Source organism: Ambystoma mexicanum, chromosome 10, assembly GCF_040938575.1.
Source record: "Ambystoma mexicanum isolate Mex_15411 chromosome 10, UKY_AmexF1_1, whole genome shotgun sequence".
Classification (NCBI taxonomy): domain Eukaryota; kingdom Metazoa; phylum Chordata; class Amphibia; order Caudata; family Ambystomatidae; genus Ambystoma; species Ambystoma mexicanum.
In genome coordinates this window covers 1,074,572,833-1,074,592,317 of record NC_090932.1, presented here as the reverse complement: position 1 = coordinate 1,074,592,317, position 19,485 = coordinate 1,074,572,833, and the positions used below count along the sequence as shown (strand labels likewise).

General features: G+C 45.7%; 1 protein-coding gene across 4 annotated transcripts in view; it reads left to right on the top strand.

Annotated features, from left to right (window-relative positions):
• TMEM230 (transmembrane protein 230) overlaps window positions 1–19,485 on the top strand; it is a 304,580-nt gene that overhangs the window by 63,095 nt on the left and 222,000 nt on the right. For 2 of the 4 annotated variants that reach the window (XM_069618877.1, XM_069618875.1), the window contains 2 exons: window positions 7,038–7,105; window positions 18,610–18,739. In XM_069618877.1, coding sequence (XP_069474978.1) covers window positions 18,641–18,739 — 99 coding nt within the window. In that variant the 5' untranslated portion in view covers window positions 7,038–7,105; window positions 18,610–18,640. The remainder of the gene's footprint in view (window positions 1–7,037; window positions 7,106–18,609; window positions 18,740–19,485) is intronic. The other 2 variants (XM_069618874.1, XM_069618876.1) reach the window with 1 other exon arrangement.

The window sequence follows — 19,485 nt, the reverse complement described above, 5'->3', positions numbered from 1 at the left end:
ACAGAGGTCAATAAGATCCACACTCAACAGCCGGCTTGCCTGGTTTCAGTAATGGAACAATCATGGCCTCACTGAGGGACAACGGGAGTTCTCCCTGTTCGTATGCCTCGTTAAACAAGGCCAGCAGAGGCTGCAGCAGCTCCCGCACGTACACCTTGTAAAACTCACCGGGCAGGCCATCCGCCCCAGGTGCCTTGCACGTGGGGAGGCCCCGGATCACCACCTCCAGCTCATCAGAAGTGATAGGGGCGTCCAGTTCCTCCCGCTCCAGGTCGTCTAGGGTGGGCAGACCAATGTCTTCCAGTGTGTTCAGGATGTCCTGGCTCCTGTCCTCCCCAGTGTCCTCATACAAACGTTTGTAGAACCTGAGGAATTCCTCGTTCACCCCATCCTGAGTGTTGCGAAGACCACCGTCCTCACCACGGATCTCATGGATAACCACTCGGGGGGACTCACTCTTGTACAGCCAGGCCAATAGTCTGCCTGGCTTGTCGCCCCCCGCGTGCAGCCTCTCTGTGTATTTCCTATGGTTCAGTCTACATAGTCGGTCCCATAGAGCGCTGCACGCCACCTGAAGGTCTCTCATCCTAGTCTTGTCTACCTGAGTGGCATTCTCAAGACGAGCCAGGCTCTCCAGTTCCCTTTCGGTGTCCTGAAGCTCCCTCTCGATACCCCCTTGAAGTCCCTTGGATTTGGAGATCGCCACTCCGCGCACCACTACCTTAAAGGCCTCCCACAGAGTTCCCGCAGAACGCACACTACCCGTGTTTATCTCGAAGTATTCCCCGATGGCAACCCTCAGGTCCTCCCGGAAACCCTCGTCCTGCAGTGCTTCCGCCCGGAGTCTCCATGTGGGGACCCGAGGCCTAGGGGGTTGGTGTCGCCACTCTACCACCAGGGGCGAATGGTCCGACAATACTCGAGCTTTGTATTCCGCCTCCACTATTTCGCCCGCTATCTCGGCAGTTCCAAACACATAATCCAATCTCGTATATGAGTCGTATGGCGCCGCATAATGCGAATACTGCCTCTCCGTGGGGTGGAGTCTCCTCCACGCATCCACCAGTCTCAAGTCTCTTAGCAATGTCCCGAGCGCCTTGGCCGCCAGCGACATTTTCCCTTTGGTGTCTGCGGACCGGTCCATTTTGGGATCTAAGACACAATTGAAGTCCCCTCCCCACACCATCGCGCCCCCTACCAAGGGGCCGAGTTTGCCATAGAGGGATCTAAAGTAGGCTGCAGTATCATGATTGGGGGCATACAGGTTGAGGATGTGTACTTCCCTGTTCTCCAGGAGTCCTGTTATCGCCACCATTCTACCCTGCGGGTCCACTATCGAGTCGAGCACCCGGAACGGTACATGCGGCGCCACCCAGGTGATGACCCCTCTAGCATACGCCGAGTATGTGGCACCCACCACCTTGCCCTTCCACTTCCTCGTAACCACCTCCAATTTCTCCCTGGTGAGGTGGGTCTCTTGTAGCAGGGCTATGTCTATCCGCATCCTCTTCAGGTATAGCATGACTTTGTTTCGCTTGAGGTAACTATTGAGGCCTCGGACATTCCAGGTAACTATGCGAAGACTATCCGATGCCATCGGTTTGGTCTGTATTCAGCCCCGCCCTCCCCACAATACCCCCTTGTCTAACACTCCGCCGGCTCTTCCGCCCCTCATCCCCATCCCCCCCCCCCCTGTTTCCCAACTACACACCACAGCAAACAACCCCTCCCATCCCAACAATAGCCCAGCTCCATCCCTGGATCTCAGGCCCACCCGCGTCTCATCTTATCCCGTTTACAAGGAATAGGAACCCGCGGGGCGTCGCCGATCTAACAGCGACCTAACTAACTAGATATGTTACTATTGGGGACAAAGGAAGCCTCTTGGAGCTCCCAATCAAGTGACCACGGGTGGGCACGCCCCACGGGCCAGCCAGTCTGTACCACATCATACGCATCACATATCGTACAAATGACTATATTCAAGTCCCAATGTCTCGGCCCCGTTGCCCCAGGCGGCCCAGCCATAAGCTACTTATCTTCTGTAGTCTCTGCCTGGATGCCTGATTCTTGAGGACTGCCCAACGCGTCTAGCCAGTCCATCGCCTCAGTTGGTGTTTCGAAAAACAGGGATCTGCTTCTGTAGAAGACTTTCAATTTGGCCGGGTAGAGTAGCATATAGCGATGGCCAGCTTCACGAAGTCTCCTTTTCACCGCTCCGAAGTGCATCCGACTCCGCTGTACTTGTAGCGTATAGTCAGGGTAGGCCGTAATCTTGGCCGATCCTCTGTCAATCGTTCCCCCTTTTCGAAAGAATTCAAGAATCTTTTCGCGATCACGGTAGTTCAGAATTTTTGCGATCACCGGCCGCGGGGGGGCCCCGGGAGGCGGCCTCCTGGTTAGGGCCCTATGAGCTCTCTCAACTGCAAACCCCTGGGTCAGTACCCCGCCGGTAATCTCCTGCAAAAGCATGGATTCCACAAATTCCGTAGGGTCTGGCCCTTCAGTTCCTTCAGGTAGGCCCACAATACGGATATTGTTGCGTCTGGCACGTCCCTCCGCCTGCTCCGCTCTGTCCTCCAGGTTGCCCACCCGTTGCACAAGGGCGTGTAGCTCCTTTTTATGAGCAGCGCAATCTGCTGTGTTCGTGGCCGTCTCCTTCTCGATGGCCCCCGCGCGTTCCGAGACCGCCCTCACATCCAGCCTAAGCAGATTCACCTCCTCCTGGACGGCACCGATCTTGAGATTTAAGCCTTCCTGTAGCTCTTTCATGGCGAGGCCCAGCTTGGTCTCCCATGACACTTTTAAGTCCGCAATCGCCGCCAGCACCTCCTGTATCGTGCCAGGTGACTCCGCGGTCGTCACGGGGGTCTCTTTGATCTTGCCTCCTTCCGCCCCTGGGGGGGACTTGGCGTAAGCCTCCATCGTGGGCTGTTTGGCCGTGGGTTTCACACCTCTCGTGGTCATAATGTTGTATGAGTCGGGCGGGGGCCCGTCCCGCCAGTCACAGAGGGAGAGTCACGCCACCCGACGTCCAAAGCCTGACCCACCACACCATGGGGCACTCCGACCACCAGGCCCACGGTCCTATCGTTTCAGCCACATCCGTTCGGCACTCCCGCTCGTTGGGCCACCGTGCGTCCTAGGAGGCGCTCATGTGTTTTAGTCTCCGAGCAAAGGGACGCAAAGGTCCAGCACTCGTGATCGCGACACTGACTTCATGATCCTCGGTGTTCGCAACGTGTCGCCGCCATTTTGTCTTGTCCGCCTGCTCAGGGCTCGTCCCAGTCAATCACAATTATTTCGGTTTCTAAGCCTTCTGAACGTCCCAAACTTTCACAGGATGTGGTGGTGGCATTCACACACCTGGACATCGATTTCCAACGTCGGCCGGCCCCCGTGGACGTACCCCTCCATCAGGATCAAAACAGGATCAGCGGAGCTCCTCCAGAGTGCGACCTCTTACATGGCCGTCCAAGCCACGCCCCCCACTTCCTTTGAATTTCTCTACAAATCCTTCTCTTCTCCTCACCCCATTTCCTTTCTAATCATCCATCGTCCCCCTGGTCCTCTTTCTTCCTTCTATGAAGATCTTGATCACCTCCTCTCGTTTATCTCTCCCTCCCCCTCTCCTCTAACTGTACTTGGTGACTTTAATCTTCACCTCCCCTCTCCCCCTCATACCTCTCCCTGCTTCTCCATCCTCGACTCCTACCTCCTTTTCCCCCTTCCTTCTTCCCCCACTCATTCCTCTGGTTCCACTCTTGACCTCATCTTCAACTCTTCCTACCCCTCTTCCCCAGTCTCTACTCTTCCTGTCTATCTCTCCGACCATGCCTTACTCTCTCCTTCTCTCTTTCTCCCATCCCACACTCCTCTACTAGGCCTTCTTCTCACGGCGTGACCTTCGCAACTTTGATCCTTCCCTCTTTATTGACACTTGCTCTTATTCTCTCCCCTCTCTGCATGACTTCTCTTTATTGTCAGCGAATGATGCTCTATCCTCTTTCCTCTTCCATCTCCACTTCCCTTGATCAACTTTACCCCCTTTCTCTCTTCCGCCCAACCCGGAAACCATCTCAACCTTGGCTCACTCCTCAACTCCTCTCAATGCGGCGCCTTCTCCGACGTCTAGAGAGACTCTGGCTCAAAAACCCCTCTCTTTCCAACCAAACCTCCTATTTCTCTTACCACGCTGTCTTCGACTCTTGTCTTGCCTCGGCTAAACGCTCCTACTACTCTAACCTTCTCCACTCCCAAGCCTCCCACCCTCGCCGTATCTTCCAAACTCTCTCTCGACTCCTCTCCCCTCCCACTCCTGATCCCTCCTCCTCTTCCACACTTTCTCCCTCTGACTTTGCTAACTTCTTTTCCTCCAAGATTCTTACCCTTCTGCAAAAAATCAACTGCTCCTCGGACTTCCCCTCTTCTCCTCCCTCTGAGCCCCCCTCATCCTTCATGTCCTGCTTCTCACCTAGCTCCCCTTCTGAAGTCTCCACCCTCCTCTCCAAAGCCCACCTCACGTCCGCCCCAACTGACCCTCTCCCATCCCTTCTCATCTCTAAGATCTATCCTCTTCTTTTCCCCTACCTTACTTCCTTCAACATCTGTCTTTCCCCAGCTACCTTTCCCTCTGCTTTCAAACATGCCACGATCATCCATATTCTGAAAAAAACAATTGCCGATCCCCTCCTCACCTCTAACTACCAACCTATCTCTCTTCTCCCATTCCTCTCCAAGCTTCTTGAGCGCCTCGCCTACTCCCAGCTCTCATCCTTTATCACTAATCTCTCTCTCCTACCCCCGTCCCAATCTGGATTCCGCCCTAAACACACTCCTGAAACTGCTCACCTATATCCTTAACTCCCTCCTCTCTGCTAGGCACTCTAAGCAATCCTCTATTCTTATTCTCCTCGACCTCTCAGCTGCCTTCGACACGGTCGATCATCCCCTTCTTCTCCACACTCTTTCCTCCTTTGGGTTCAAAGGCTCTGTTCTCAACTGGCCATCTTCTTACCTCTCTTCCCGCTCTTTTACTGTTTCTTGGGGTGGCCGATCCTCCCCATCCCAACCTCTTGAATACGGCGTACCTCAAGTTTTGGTGCTTGGACCTTTACTCTTTTCCCTTTACACCTCCCTCCTAGCCCCTGTTATCTCCTCATTTGGCATTTCCCACCACTTCTATGCTGACGACACTCAACTTTTCCTCTTTCTCCTCTTTCTCAACTGACCTCCACCTAAAACTTTCTTCCTGCCATAAAGAACTGGATGTCTTCCCGCTTTCTCTCCCTTAACACTGATAAGACTGAAGTCTTATTCTTTCCCTCAAACTCTCTACCCTCTCCCTCTCCTCTGCCTTTCATTCACTTTCCTCCCTCCAATCTCCCTATCTCTCTCCATGCTCGTAACTTAGGCATTCACTTTGACTCCTCTCTCTCTTTCTCCCACCATATCTCGCTCACTTCTCGCACCTGTCGCTACCACCTATTCAACATTCGCAAAGTCCGTCCCTCTCTCACCTTCCATGCTACCAAACTTTTAATCTCCTCCCTTATCTTCTCCCGCCTCTTCTACTGCTCTTCCTTATTCTTCGGACTACCTACTTCTCATCTCGCCCCCCTCAAATCCATCTACCACTCTGTTGTTCGTACTCTCTGTCTCCTTACCACCTGAGACTCCATCACTACTTCCCTCTCCTCTCTTGGCTGGCTTCCATTTCACTCTCAACTCAAATTTCACTTCCTTTGCCTTGTCTTCAAATCACTCCATGGTCTTGCTCCCCCTTACCTCTACTCCCTCATCTCTCTCTACTCCCCCTCCCGTTCCCTTCGGTCTGCTGACCATTTCCTTCTCACTGTACCTCCGTCCCCTTGTGCCCCCTCCTGTTTCCGCTCCTTCCAACTCCTAGCCCCCCTGCACTGGAACTCCCTACCTCTTGCAATCCGCTCTTCCCCCACCTTCTCCTCATTCCGCACCTCCCTTAAATCTCTCCTTCTCCACTCCCCTCCTTGAAACTCCTTCGCCTTCCTGCCTCCCCTCCCTCTCTTTCCCCTTTACCATTTCCCTTCCCTCCCCCACCTAGTCCTACTCCACTGTTCTCCCTATCTCTCTTCAGTTAATTGCTCTTCTTGCTGTTTTATTGACTGATTCATATTGAAACTTTGCTTCTACCGTTATATTGGTTACGTTTATGTTTTATGTATTAAGTTGTTCACTTGTACAGCGCTTTGGTGTAAAGCGCTTTATAAATCAATAAATACAAATACCTTGCACTGAAGTCCTGTTAAAAACAAGCATTGACAAACCCAGGTGGCTTATGTATAGGTATTACATAGGAATTTGCCAAGCACTGCTATCAAATGTCTAGGTAATCGCATCATTTTCCCGGCACTGTTGCAAACCTATGACCAGCCAGGTAGTACCACCATAGCATCAGTGCCTAGCAAATGCCTGCCCCATACCTAGCAAAAAGCTCAAACCGTTGGTTTTGTCCTTGCCTTTTTAACCAAGCAGCCCATCTGTGTTTTTAATTTTCTTTAATTTGTAGAATTCAAACTGCATAAATATTTGATTAATTAGGTTAGATTTAAGGTGTACTCCCCAAAAACAAAAATACTTTGGAAAAAAACAATAGAAGGAAAAATGAGCAAGATGTGAATCTTTTCTCTAAAAAGCTGTATTCTTGACAAATGAGAACAGTCCATTGGCAACTGATTTAAAGGGGTAATTTTCTCTTTATCTTTGAAAACTTCCTTACAAAGTCATCCATGCAAGGATTTTCCGTTCTTTCTTGTGTACTAATATGGTCAGATTTTCTTTGTGATCATGAAGCATTGAGTGCCGAAAGGCTGTGACTTCACGGGACCTGAAGAAAAATGAGTTCTCACAGGACGCAGTTGAAATGCCTATGACCAGTGCAGAGACAATATATTTCATGCAGTCCTGGAAAAGCATCTCCATAATTAACACTTCACAAATTGTGGCAATATTTGACCTGCTGTGATTTCTTTTTATTTATTTATTATTTTTTTTTCCAGCAATGGTTTTGCCACTACATGTTCTACCTCCAAAGTGGATTTGCTGACCAGTTTTGGGTCTAAAAGAGGTGAGGTGAAAATACATTGACATCCAGAAAATGATGTGATGAGGGAACCAGAGCAGCAATGGCTTCTATTAGAATAGTGTTTTTCTGGGAGAATCTGGTTTCCATTTCAGCAATTGCTCTGTCAAAAATGTGCAGCAGTGGTATACTTATTATTTGTTGTTCTGTAATTGAAAAATCATTGTCATTTTCAGATTGTCCAACTGTGGTACATATCACAAAATCTGCAAATCAGCAATTTAGGGTTCTTGTTCTTTTTGGTCCATCGTCTAAATGCGTGACATCACCTGAAATATTTTCAGCGGTAGGAGAGCAATATTTAACATAAAACATTGGATCAGCGCGCATACTTTTTAGAGCCACAAGTGTAGATTGCACAATCTCTATAGCAAATGAAAGATTTGTTTGCACTGTTTTGGAATGCAGAGTTGGCTGGTTTCAGGATTAAAAGCAAGTGTAATAAAAATGTACCAACAATATATACATTTTCTCTTCGTATGCGAGGCAATATGCCACGTGACTCAGCACGCGATTCAGATGAAGCACTGTCATTATATATTTCAGATAAAAGATCAGAAATGTTATCTACGTTTTCAACTACACATTTGGTTACCTCATAATGGCTAGTCCATCTGATTTCAAGCAATCTCTTAAGAGCTGGGCCATTATATCGTTGGTTTCCGTAATGGCGATGAAAGAAAGTATGCAAAAGGTTACATAAATAAAAGAAACGTTTTGCACTTGGTTGACTCTGAATTGCATGTATAACAGGATGGAGCTGATGATTATAGCAGCGAATATAGGGTATACACCGAACTGCTTTTGTATGACAGCCTGAACTCTCCCCATTACAGCCACTCATCACTGACGCTCCATCATAGCACTGAGCTATATTGTGCTCTGGTCTAAAATGACATTTTGTCAGGTGGCTTAATATCTGTTCGGCAATGTGTTCTGCATCCAACTGTTCTTTCTGTAATAGGCCGATTAAATGCTCTTCTGGTTTGGCATTACTTAAAAAGTACTATAAGTGACACATTTTCAATGTTGCAGTTGTCACGAGTCTCATCACATTTCATACAAAAACTCTTTGAATCACAATTGTCATACCTTTGCTCAATTTTAGAGAGAACCATGCTTTTTAAAGTATCTATTACTTCATTTTGAATATCTTTTGAGCTATATCTGGCATTTTTGGGAACGGATTGAGCAATATCGGCCAGCTTGTTATCTTTTTTCAAAGTGTATTGAAACAGTTTTAAAAAAACAAGCCACCCGAGAAATCCAGCACATCTTGTCGCCACAAAGAGTTAGTTCATTAACAACAAGAAACTGAATCACTTCTCCAATGCTCTTTAAGTAATACCTATTGTTTTCAATTACTTTTGTATCTAATAAAAAGGAAATTGTGTCTCCTTTTTGCACTTTCTGCCAGAGCAAAAGCAGCATAGGTGTGTGTTTGGCTTAAAACATGTTTCGCAAAACCTTGCCAGATTCCAAGGCATGTTTCCAATTGCGAAAACCAGTTGCAGTAAAGACAGTCCTTGTCATTCTGCCCAGTGGTAAACACACAAGGAAAACCAAAGCAAGCATCCTTGCTTACAGAATACTCGAGCCATTTTCGGGTTTTGTACCATTCTGAACTGAATGCTCTTTCACAGGTACCAAATGTACTTTTTGGATAGGACTGCAGTAAAGCCTGGGATGGTTTTTCACTATTCAAATCAATAATATTATCTGTGTTAGCACATGACTGATGCTGTGGTTGGTCAATAGGGCTTAGCTGATCAGGCCGTTTCATCTCTTTTGCACAAAAAGAGGGTGGTAGGGACAGAGAACTTGATGGAAACTGTGATGCACTGTGGGTGGCTTCTACAGAACTTCTAATGATGAATGTGTCTATTGCTCAAGATAGAGTAAAAAAAACTGCAATGCAAAACAAAAAAGATTATTAGTTATGAAATGAGCACGATAAAGGGAACTCCAGAGTGACCTGATTAGAAATGTCTGCAGGCCAGAGCACCTGCCCTTTTATGGGAAGCACTTGTTTTGTTCCTCAAAAGTAAAAAATGCTTTGCTCTCTTGAGATCCTGGAAGATCATTGAAAATGTTATTCGAAAGAAAAGGTGCAACTAAAATACAGCCATGCATTACATGAGCACCTTCCCCCTGCGTACCCAACTAAGAGGCATGTGTTTTGTTATTAATTCCCTCGTTGCATGAATGAAGCTTTGCACTGAATGATTAGACAATGGGGTTTGCAACCTGCAGCTCTCCAGATGTTTAGGAATACAACTCCCATGATTAGACACACTGAATACAGGGCCTTAAATGGACTGTGCCCCCAGTGGCAGCTTTTAAATTGTGCATGGATATTGGGCCATACCCTATTGCCCATTCACAGACACTAGAAGATTTCCAACCTTCTCTCTGGCTCTTTGGAGATGCTGCTGTCTTTGCTGCAGCAAGGATGTACCTTTTTAACACCTGGGACTAAACCATAAAACAAACAATTGAGTGTGAACAGCAAACAGCTTTAGCATTTAATGATGGGCATTTTGCAGACAATGCCATGATGTTACTGCCTGTTCATAATACGGCAACAGCTAGCAGGTAAATCATCTTAGTACATGAGCGTAGTATGACATTGCCTGGAAAATGCTTATCTAATGCCTATGCCAGAGCAAAGGTTGTTGGGTTTACAAATGCTTGTTTTAACAGGAATCCAATGAAAGGAACAGACGCAAGGAAACTGTGGCCACAGTGTATGCCAATATGTTACCTGGCAATCTGCACCCAGTAGTCTAAGTGTCTGAAAGGAAATAGTGGAACTAATCCCTGCTGACCTCCCACGCCCATGTGCAGTCCAAACCCCCAAACAAGCATACCTGCTATTTAAGGGAACATTCAGTGCAGTGCACTGAAGTGCATGTTTAAATTTCTCCCCACACTTTAACAACCATTCCGGAACTGTTTCTTTAACAAATAAAAGTATAGGAACATAGAAAAAAAGTAGAGGAGCACCCATCTCAAAGGCTAGCCCCCACGTCGACCATTAACAGGTACCAATATGGCAGAACAACGTATGGCAAGTCTTAATGCGGCATTCAAGCAGAACTGTGCATACAAAAAACAGACTTTAAATGTAATTTAAAGAAGCAACCGTCTACAGTGCAGTACCATGCACTATTTGTCGTTTTATTGTGTTTTGAAATGGTACTCATATTTGTTTGTCTGAGACTGCTTTTATGTATCGACCAGAGCTGAGCATGCACAATGACAGAGGAGGTCTCTTTAATCCGGCCTGCCTGCACGCAGATGCAGTTGCACTGTTTAAATTGCAAGTCTCATAAGCACAGAGGCACGTGCCCAGTGAAAGGAAGATGGACAGGGACAGCATGTGCATATGCATCCCTACTTTGCATTACTGTTCAGTTGGAAAAGAAAATGTTCCCTAAATACCTCCATTCATACCTTTTTGTGATATTTACGAGTGCAGCCTGTGCTTTCCTATCAAGCATATCAATCTTGTTACCAAACTCGCACAGATAGGATAACACATGCAGAGCAAGGTAATAATAGTTGGACAATCTGTTTTCTGCAAATAAGCACCTCTCCCACCTTCGGGGACACAAACAATACATTTCTATTTGAGATGGATGCAATTTTCCAGACGAAGAAAAGCGCCTATCGCGCCACTGATGAAGGGATCCACATCCAACTGACAGTACTGAAGTCCACTGAACCATCCCTCTCGGAAAGTACAGCACCTGCAACCTCAAAGGACCAGCTGCAAGTAGATGAACGCCTTGGTATATGGATCTGAGTGCATGGGGAATTTGAGCACATAGCTGTAGCACCTGGCATCATGGGTAGGGACTGTGGGGATGTGGAACCAAATATGGCTGCACATCAGAACTGTGAATACATAGGACTTGTGAGTACATGAGACCGCTGAATAAAAACGAGTTTGGGGCGCGTGCACATCACTGCCCCTCATGCCTCCTTCCTGCCCATTCTCTTGGCGGCCTCTTTCAAGATAGGCTGTGACAGCCCTGATGCCCCATAATGCAGGAACGCTAAGGGCAGGAATGGGCTCGGGGCAGACTGAAGTGTGTTCCTATAATAGAAGGGATGCCCCTCTGTGCCTCTCGTATCTTTAGGCCTTATGCCTCGTCTCCGACATTGATTGTGCATGGCATCTGCTGCTAATAGGACCCCGGCCCCATCCCTGGATATGCATGCACCCCCCCTCCACCTACATGAATAATGGGAGAAAATGGCACAGGCAAGGAGCAAGAGGGATGGCATGACAGGGTGCACAAGAGTCCAGACAACACAGGGAGTGTAGGGGTAGGAAGAGCCGCTTAGAGGGGCTGGTAAGGTGACAGGAAGAGGTCACAAACATGGGTATGTGTGGGGATAGTAGGATGGGGCAGGGAGAGAAGCTTCACTTGTTAAGTGTATGAAGAGTTTGGGGAAATATTCCAGCCAAAAAAAAAAACTAAAGGAGAGGCAGGGAAGAAAAAGTGAATGAGGCTGGAAGTAAGAGAGGGGGGGATTGGGAGAGCTGAGGAGACTGAACAGGGTGATCATGTGATTATCGGAGGGAGCGCAAGTAAGGGATAAAGTCTGAGGCCAATCCATTGCAGTGTTGCAGGGGGTTCTTGCACCTCCCCTCCCAGAGTTGCAGGAGGTGACCTCGCCCCCCAGTGTTGCAGACAGTGCCTACACCCTACTCTGTGTTGCAGACGGTGACAGTTCCTCCGCTCAGGCTGTGGGCGGTGACTGTGCCAGTAATGGGTAAATCAACCTCTGCTGACATAATCAGCCCAGGGCAGAAGTCACTACCACACATAGTCAGATGCAGTAGGGGATTTCTTCAAACCCCATGCAACAAGATGTAGGCCCCCATGGCTCATTCAGTGAGTGAGGGATTAATCAATGTCACCAAATATGCCCTCCTGTACATAGGCACTGCCATCTAATGTCAGATAAGGCCACATGAGTGTGAGGTGTAAGCATGTTATGCAAAGTACAGCTTCACATGCCTAGACGCTGCCATAATCCGATAAGTGCAGCCTGAAATCTTAGGTCCTGCCATCATGTTATGCATGGCACAGGCTCATATCTTCTCATGTTACAACATGCCTCTAGTTTGTAACGTTACACATATATACTACAAAACATGTCCATATGGTGACACATGCTTTGTGTGGATTGTACCGAGTGCAATATGGTATTTCGTGTGCATATCCCCATGTTCTCCCTCTACCACTGCTCTCTCATGCACCAATCTTTCCCACTGAACCCCTCTTTATATGTACGATACACCTCTTTTTTTGCTTCGATCATCTCCCATCTGCTTCTCACCCCAATAAGGTCCCTCCCACCATCCCTGCACATTTCTCACACACTGGTTCTCTCTCCCTTCATTCTTCTCCTTGCAGCCTCCCCTTTCATCCCTCACCCCACTACCCTACTCTGATTTGAAGGCCAGATTGTGATTTCAAAATGAAAGCAGCATCATCTGCAAACAAGAGGGCCCCCACGTTCTTACCATTCAGGTTAGATACATCCACATTAAGTTTCGTTTGGAAGTTGTTTTGTATTAGGGCGGGGGCTGGAGTGGAGCCTTGACTCTTCTATTCAATCATGCCAGTCTTTATCTCCATGCACGTCCCATTTTAGCCCACTCAAAGTCCTGCAGCTAGTATGTTTGTTCTTAAATTGAAGGAAATCTAGAAGGAAGTTATCCATGGTGGAAGTATCCTGCAAAAAAGAGAGTGACAAGATGAGACACTTCACTTCCCTTACTTATTAGGAGACTGTATGTTTTATCGAGGCATGATCTACATATAATACTTCAATCCTATGTTTGTGATCTAAATGCTCACATTTCACCCAGGCGTTGCAGGAGTTATTGGATATTATTTCAGTAGGGCAAAGTGGATTTAATTAGACAGGCACTTTTTTGTTTTATGTTTACAGTGTTACAGGGAGCACTTTCTCAACAATGTATGCAATGATAATTGGTATACTTGGGTAGTAAATATTGCTATGGGTAAGATGATTGCCCACATCTAAGCAGGCCCAGGGTTTATCCAGGAAGATGCGGTTCCGCAAATCAAGAAGGCAAACTAGAAAGCATCAGTTTTAGATGTACAGATATTTATCAATCTTGTCAGGGTGGCTTGATATACTTTGTTTCACCAATGGGGGATTCACTACTCTTACTTGCATTCCTTGCTTTACTACCCAGTCCTAGGGTTCTAGTGCCCTGCCTGCCACTTGGCTTTTATCTACCTCAGCGATATAGCACCCAGCATGCTTTTTTCCCCCACTTTCAGGCATTTATCATTCAGCCCACTTCTTGCCCCCAAGGATTTAGTTTCCAGTACGTTCCGCCCTCTGGCATATAGTGCTCGACTCCCAGAGACAGGGGGACCTGCTCACTCTGCCAGCCTGCACTGCACCTACTAAGATATAGTGCAAAGCATACTACGCAACTGGCACTGACTCGCAGAAGATCCAATGTCTCGCTTGCTCAGTCATCCAGAATCTTGCACCCAGCATTCTATGCAGTAGACACCATTGTCCCAGAGACATAGTATCCAGCTCGTGCAGGTGTTCCTCCTTGCTTTGGCCTCGCTCATGTAGTCTTGATCTGATGTCTGCTTACCGGTTTACCATCTCTTCCCTACACATAGCAACTCTTGCCTGCTCCAAGTTCTCCAACCAACTCACTCGACTCAAATCATCAGCTTTTTCTAACTCTTTGCCTCTCAGAAACGGAAGCATGCTTTTTATATGCGTAGGTTGATGCCACTGCCTTCAGCTGATGGCTCTGCTGTGCTCCCAAGGCTTTACAATGTCAGCTGCACATTTTGAAGTCCAGTGAATGTCCTCCCTTTTCTCCTGCATCCATGCTGCTATTCCCTTCAGTAGGCAAACTCCAAGCCCCTGCTACTAGAAGTGCACATAATTTCCCTGAAAACCTCCCAACTGCCAGCAGTAGGTTTCCCACAGAGTGCAGAGTCCCTCCATTCTGAAGTACTTGGACACCCCAGATGCCCCTCCCTCCTTCCACCTTAGTTAACCTTTCCTGCCACCTCTGCTCTCCCTCTTTCCGTCTCCTTTTTGCTACAGTAGCACTTAACTGATATGCACTTTCAGACCCATAGCACTTACTTTCATTCCCACTTATCCCCCATTCAACGCTCAAGCTATATAGCTTCACAATATTAAAAAAACACAGAAAGGGGTAGAAACTAACTTTCAATATAAACTAGAGCCCCATGTGCCATGTTTCCAACTGAAAAAAACTAGTAGTTGAGTGTTCTTATGTGAAGCAAACTGGTCCATCCATTTAATTTCAAACTTAACTAATGCCCGAGTGTCGAAGGCTCAGCAACCTTGGGCCATCAAATTTCATGTATAACAATCTACCTTTTGAATTTCTCAAACCAGCATGATGGCAATAAGGCTAGTACTCCCACAATATCTGCACATGCTTTTGACCTTGGGCCACCTAACCTGTTGGACAGGACCACTGAAACATTGCCATGTCTTGGGTCTTTCCTCTTACCATATTTACTGGAAAAGTGCATAATATTAGCCTCTGTGTCTTAACAAAGCTATCTATGATTGTCTTCTGACTTACTAGGACATTATGCATTGTGTAGTCACTCCGATAATTTCCTCATTCTCCAATTTCCATAGTCTCCAGACCTCCATTATTGTCCCTCTCTGGCTGTTACTCTTCTCCCTCAGAGGGTAATTGAATCTCTGCTTATCAACACATAGCATTATTGCACAGTAGGCACACTCACAATCTTGCGATTTCAATGCTGTCTGAAGATTCCGTAATTCTTCTGGTTTACAGAACGATATTGGAGACAACAGCATATTTTGTGGTAGGAGGTTGGAGACCCTACACCGTCGTGCTAGTTACTAATGGATGAGAGTAGAATCCCTCTATTAATGAGTTGAAAACTTGATTCTTTCAGCAGTGTAGCAGGTTTTTATCTTTATTTTTGTAGCCGACACGTGTTTTCACCCTCGGGTGTCATTTTCAAGTCAATATGGAATTGATGGGACTGGTGTGTGTTCGAGAGGAGCCCCATACACTGGTTCAGTGGATAATCCACAAGCCCTATTGTGGATTATCCACTGAAACGGTATATAGGGCTCCTCCCTTAAACACACACCAGTCCCATCAATTCCATATCGCCTTGAGGGTCGAAACCCGCATCAGCTACACAAATAAAAATCTGCTACATTGCCCAAAGAATCAAGTTTTTAACTCTTTATTTAATAGAGGGATTCTACTCTCATCCATTTATTAGTACCTAGCGTGACTGTGAAGGGTCTGCAACCTGCTTTCGCATTCCAGGACAGCCGGGCACTGTCCTAAGAGGCACCAGCACACACAGCAGGGTTCACTCAAAAGTACTAATCGGGCGCAGTAGTGTTCCAAACTTGTACATCCTACATTTGGTGGTGAGCTCCTCTTTGGAGAACCCTCTCCTCTGTTTTTGTCTTGCACAAATCCTAATCTTGCAATGGACGAATAACCATGAAGGATTGCTATGATGATTACTGAGGACTGTGATGATTTATCGTTGCTCATTTCTTATTAGCAGTGTCTTCCCAGATTTACACAGTGTCCTGATCGAGAAATTGCCACCTTGACAGGTGTTGGAAAGATCACTTCCTCTTCCACCCACATCTGTTCATTTGGTGATGGGCATAGTTGAAAAAGCTTTCATGGATCATTGCTTCTTACTGAACCCACCTCCTAAATGTAGTTTACGTTGAGCTGCTCTTTCCTAGCAGCTCGCTGGCCTCTTTAAATACCTCACTTATGCAGCAGATCTCTTTTCATGGGCCTTCACAGATCTGTATGCACAAAACCCTCAGTTTACCAGTGCCCATTTACAGGCAACCCTGGTTCTTCAGGAAGAGAAAGGGGTTGAACCTATCATATTGATTCACATATGGCCAGCCCTACAGATAAGGGATGTATGACCCCCTTTTACTCACAAAACATTGGCATATACTCCCATAAAATAAAAGTAGGAAATACAAATACTCCCAACAAAAAATAGGAAAAAAGACAAGTAGACTCTTGCACCCCTGTTTTCACCCTCGCAGTTCTATGGATATTTTGGACAAGTATTGCACGTAGTACCACAGGAAGAAATGACTATTTTAACTGCCTGTTTGGAAGAAATAAACCTGCATCTTTTAATGTTCATGAACTAGGTGGAAAGATAATGATTACAAAAACATTTATGGGTTTCAGTTAAAACATTTTTACTCGCTTTTAAAATACTCTCATTTTGTTGTGGGCTTATATTTGTGCACCCTAGAGAATCATTTTACTCCCAACTTTAAAAAACAGAGTAAAATGTTCCCACTTCCAAATCCTATCTGGAGCACTGCACATGGACAATGGAGTGCACGGCGCACCACTGCCACCAGTCCAAAAAATCTATTTGGGGGTATTCTCCACGTTTTCATAGCTCACCCTCTGCAGAGCTGCACCATTGCACTGTCTGGATCTGGGTACCGGGATTGACTTGACCGTGCTGCATAGATCCCGGTTACATCAAAGACATCTTAAAAAATTGCCACTTAACTTAAGGGGAACTGTTCACCTCTTCCTCCATAGACACGTCGTTGAAAACTTAGGTTAAATGTCGCTAGTGGCATTCTTGGGAGAGCAGAGGAGGAAAAACCTTCAAGGGTAAACAATCAACTTTTTCTTTCTCTTTGCTGACCATTACAGACCCGACCTCCAATTGTTTTAGATCTGGTGGTACCTGTTCAGCACAGGCTCTTGCTAAGTGGGGATAGCTGGACACTCTTCAATGCAAATTTAATTTTTGGAAAAAGTTTGAAATGCTACATTTGAAATAAGATGATTGATTGATGGAAGAAGGGCATACTTTGCAGTAACAGTTGTAAGGAGTTGGGTCTCCCACCAGATACATTTACATTCCCCTATAGATGAACATTATTTTTTTATTACCTTACACACTTAAACTTCAAGCATAAAATACCTTCAAACTTCAAGCATAAAAATCCACTGAAATCACATCATTACGTAATTACAATTTCCATAAGAAACCCATTAAATACATTCCATTTGTTAAAATACCAAAAAAGTCAAATGGGTTCAAATATACAAGTTAATCAATACAATTCATCACATAATTATGAAAACGTAAACATCTCCACTAAGTTTCATTATTTTAAAAAGGGTGCAGTTGTTATTAACTGACAAGTTGATTGACCCTGTAAAATCCTAAACCAAAAAGCAGACTCATTTAAATAAGGCACATCTTGGACAAACTTTGTAAAAAATAATTCCCTTTTCTGTTGTACCCCAGGGCACAATATAAAAAAGAATTTCAGGGATTCGACCTCAAGATGACAGAACCTACATAGGTTATCAGGACATTACTCTCTCGTGTGGATATGGTTCAGCCTAATTCTCATAAGTTCTCATTACTCGGCCATCGGGGCATTGGGAAATGTAAGATGGAAGGGTGCCTCTACATTTATTCTCCCTGCACAATTCACCAAATAATGTATAAATGCACCTCTTACACGTGTTGCACCAATCTGCGTCATAGATTTCTTTTTGCAGCAATCGGATCATTAATTAATAGGTCCATACTTATTTTCACATTCACAAGTTTCCCCCGACATTTACGTTTAAAATTTGCAAGACATCCAAAAGGAGAGAACTCCGTCTCTTGCCTAAGCAAATAATACAAACTGTTAGACTCTGCCATAACCTCAATGTTAAGTGTGCAGCATGGAGGGTGATCTCCGAGTCTGCATTCTGGCTGCCGTGGGGCATGTGCAAGAGATTGTGTGCTGTTAGGCCGATTTCTTTCGTTGGGTATAGCTGCATTCTACTAGGTTGTTGAGGTGTTATATGAGCGATATAGGTATGTGTGCAGCTAGTGAACCATAATCATAGGCACACAGGCAAGTTTAGTGGCTATCTCCATATTCTTCCTTCTGATTTTGCAAAGACAAACAGGCTAGAAAAGGTGTTAGTCTCCAAACAAAGAGGGAGAATTTTCAAATTATAAAAAGTAGCCAATGGGGTCAGCGTAAACCGACAATATTTCCGGCCATGGTAAGACATTTGTCCGACAATTTGTTTTTTTCCTCTTGCCATTAATTTATCCCATATAGTTGCTCTAACTAACATAAAACCCAAGTACTTGATTGATTGAGCAACTGCCAGCTTTTCTTCACCGAGAAACCAACGATGAAAAGTATACATTCTTTCAGTGCTTCTTATTTAGCATAATGGCCAAAACAGATTTGAGGGAATTAAGTGGGTCTAATCACCCCCCTAGAAGTCATACTGAGAATGTATGGAAAAATAAATATACAGTTTGATTTTTTTGCAGCACATTTGACCAGCGAAGGCTTAAAATATCATCATAAAAGGCACCCATTCAATCATTTGTTTGTTGCAGGTTTTAGCTGTTGAAGCCAATCGCCCCACTGATGATGCCGTCCAGAAGTAGCGTGGGGGCAAGCATCCCGAGCAGCAAAGTGAAGTACTCCAAGCTCTCTGACACGGATGAGGGATATATCGACCTTCAGGTAAGGTGGTGCACTGTTGGCAGTGACTTGACCCGCTGTGGGTGGGCCCTTGGCTGTCTGACTGCAATAGTATATAGCAGTTGAGTTATTTTGCATTGTTTACGGTTATAATGTGGAAACCTAGAAAAGTCCTGATAAAAACAGATGTTTCAACACAGACAATTGATCTGTATAAAAAGTCATTTGCATATCAGGAAGCCTAATTTGTGTTGGACTTTTCTTTAGCCCTGGCATCTTTTCAGAGGCATCTTGGCTGTCACATATTCTACAGGTTGTCTTGTAGGATGGTCATCCTCCGCTAGGGTTCTTTTGGAGATGGGTACACTCGTAGGATTGTAGTAAAACACTGACTTCAGGAGGGTGACACTTTACCATCAATGTTATTTGGTGGGATCTAAGGAGGCAAACCACATATGTTGGCCAACCAACAAACAGCCATTCTTACAATTACAGAATATACTTCTAGCTGCTGCTTTGCCAAGATGCTAATTCGGTGGAGGTTCCAATATAACATCAGATATGTGAGAACTATGTTTCAAAGTCTTTATTTGAAAGAAGTTCTATGCCTGAGGATGTTGTATACATACATTCATGGTTTTGAATACTTTTTCCATAACATAGCAATACTAAAACACTTAATACGCTTGTATGTGCCCCTCGTTTGGTCCCCTTTTGCCCGGATCAGTGAGGTGAACAGGTCATGCGCACGAAAGCTATTTTCAAATTCTCCCATAAACTCCTAGAAT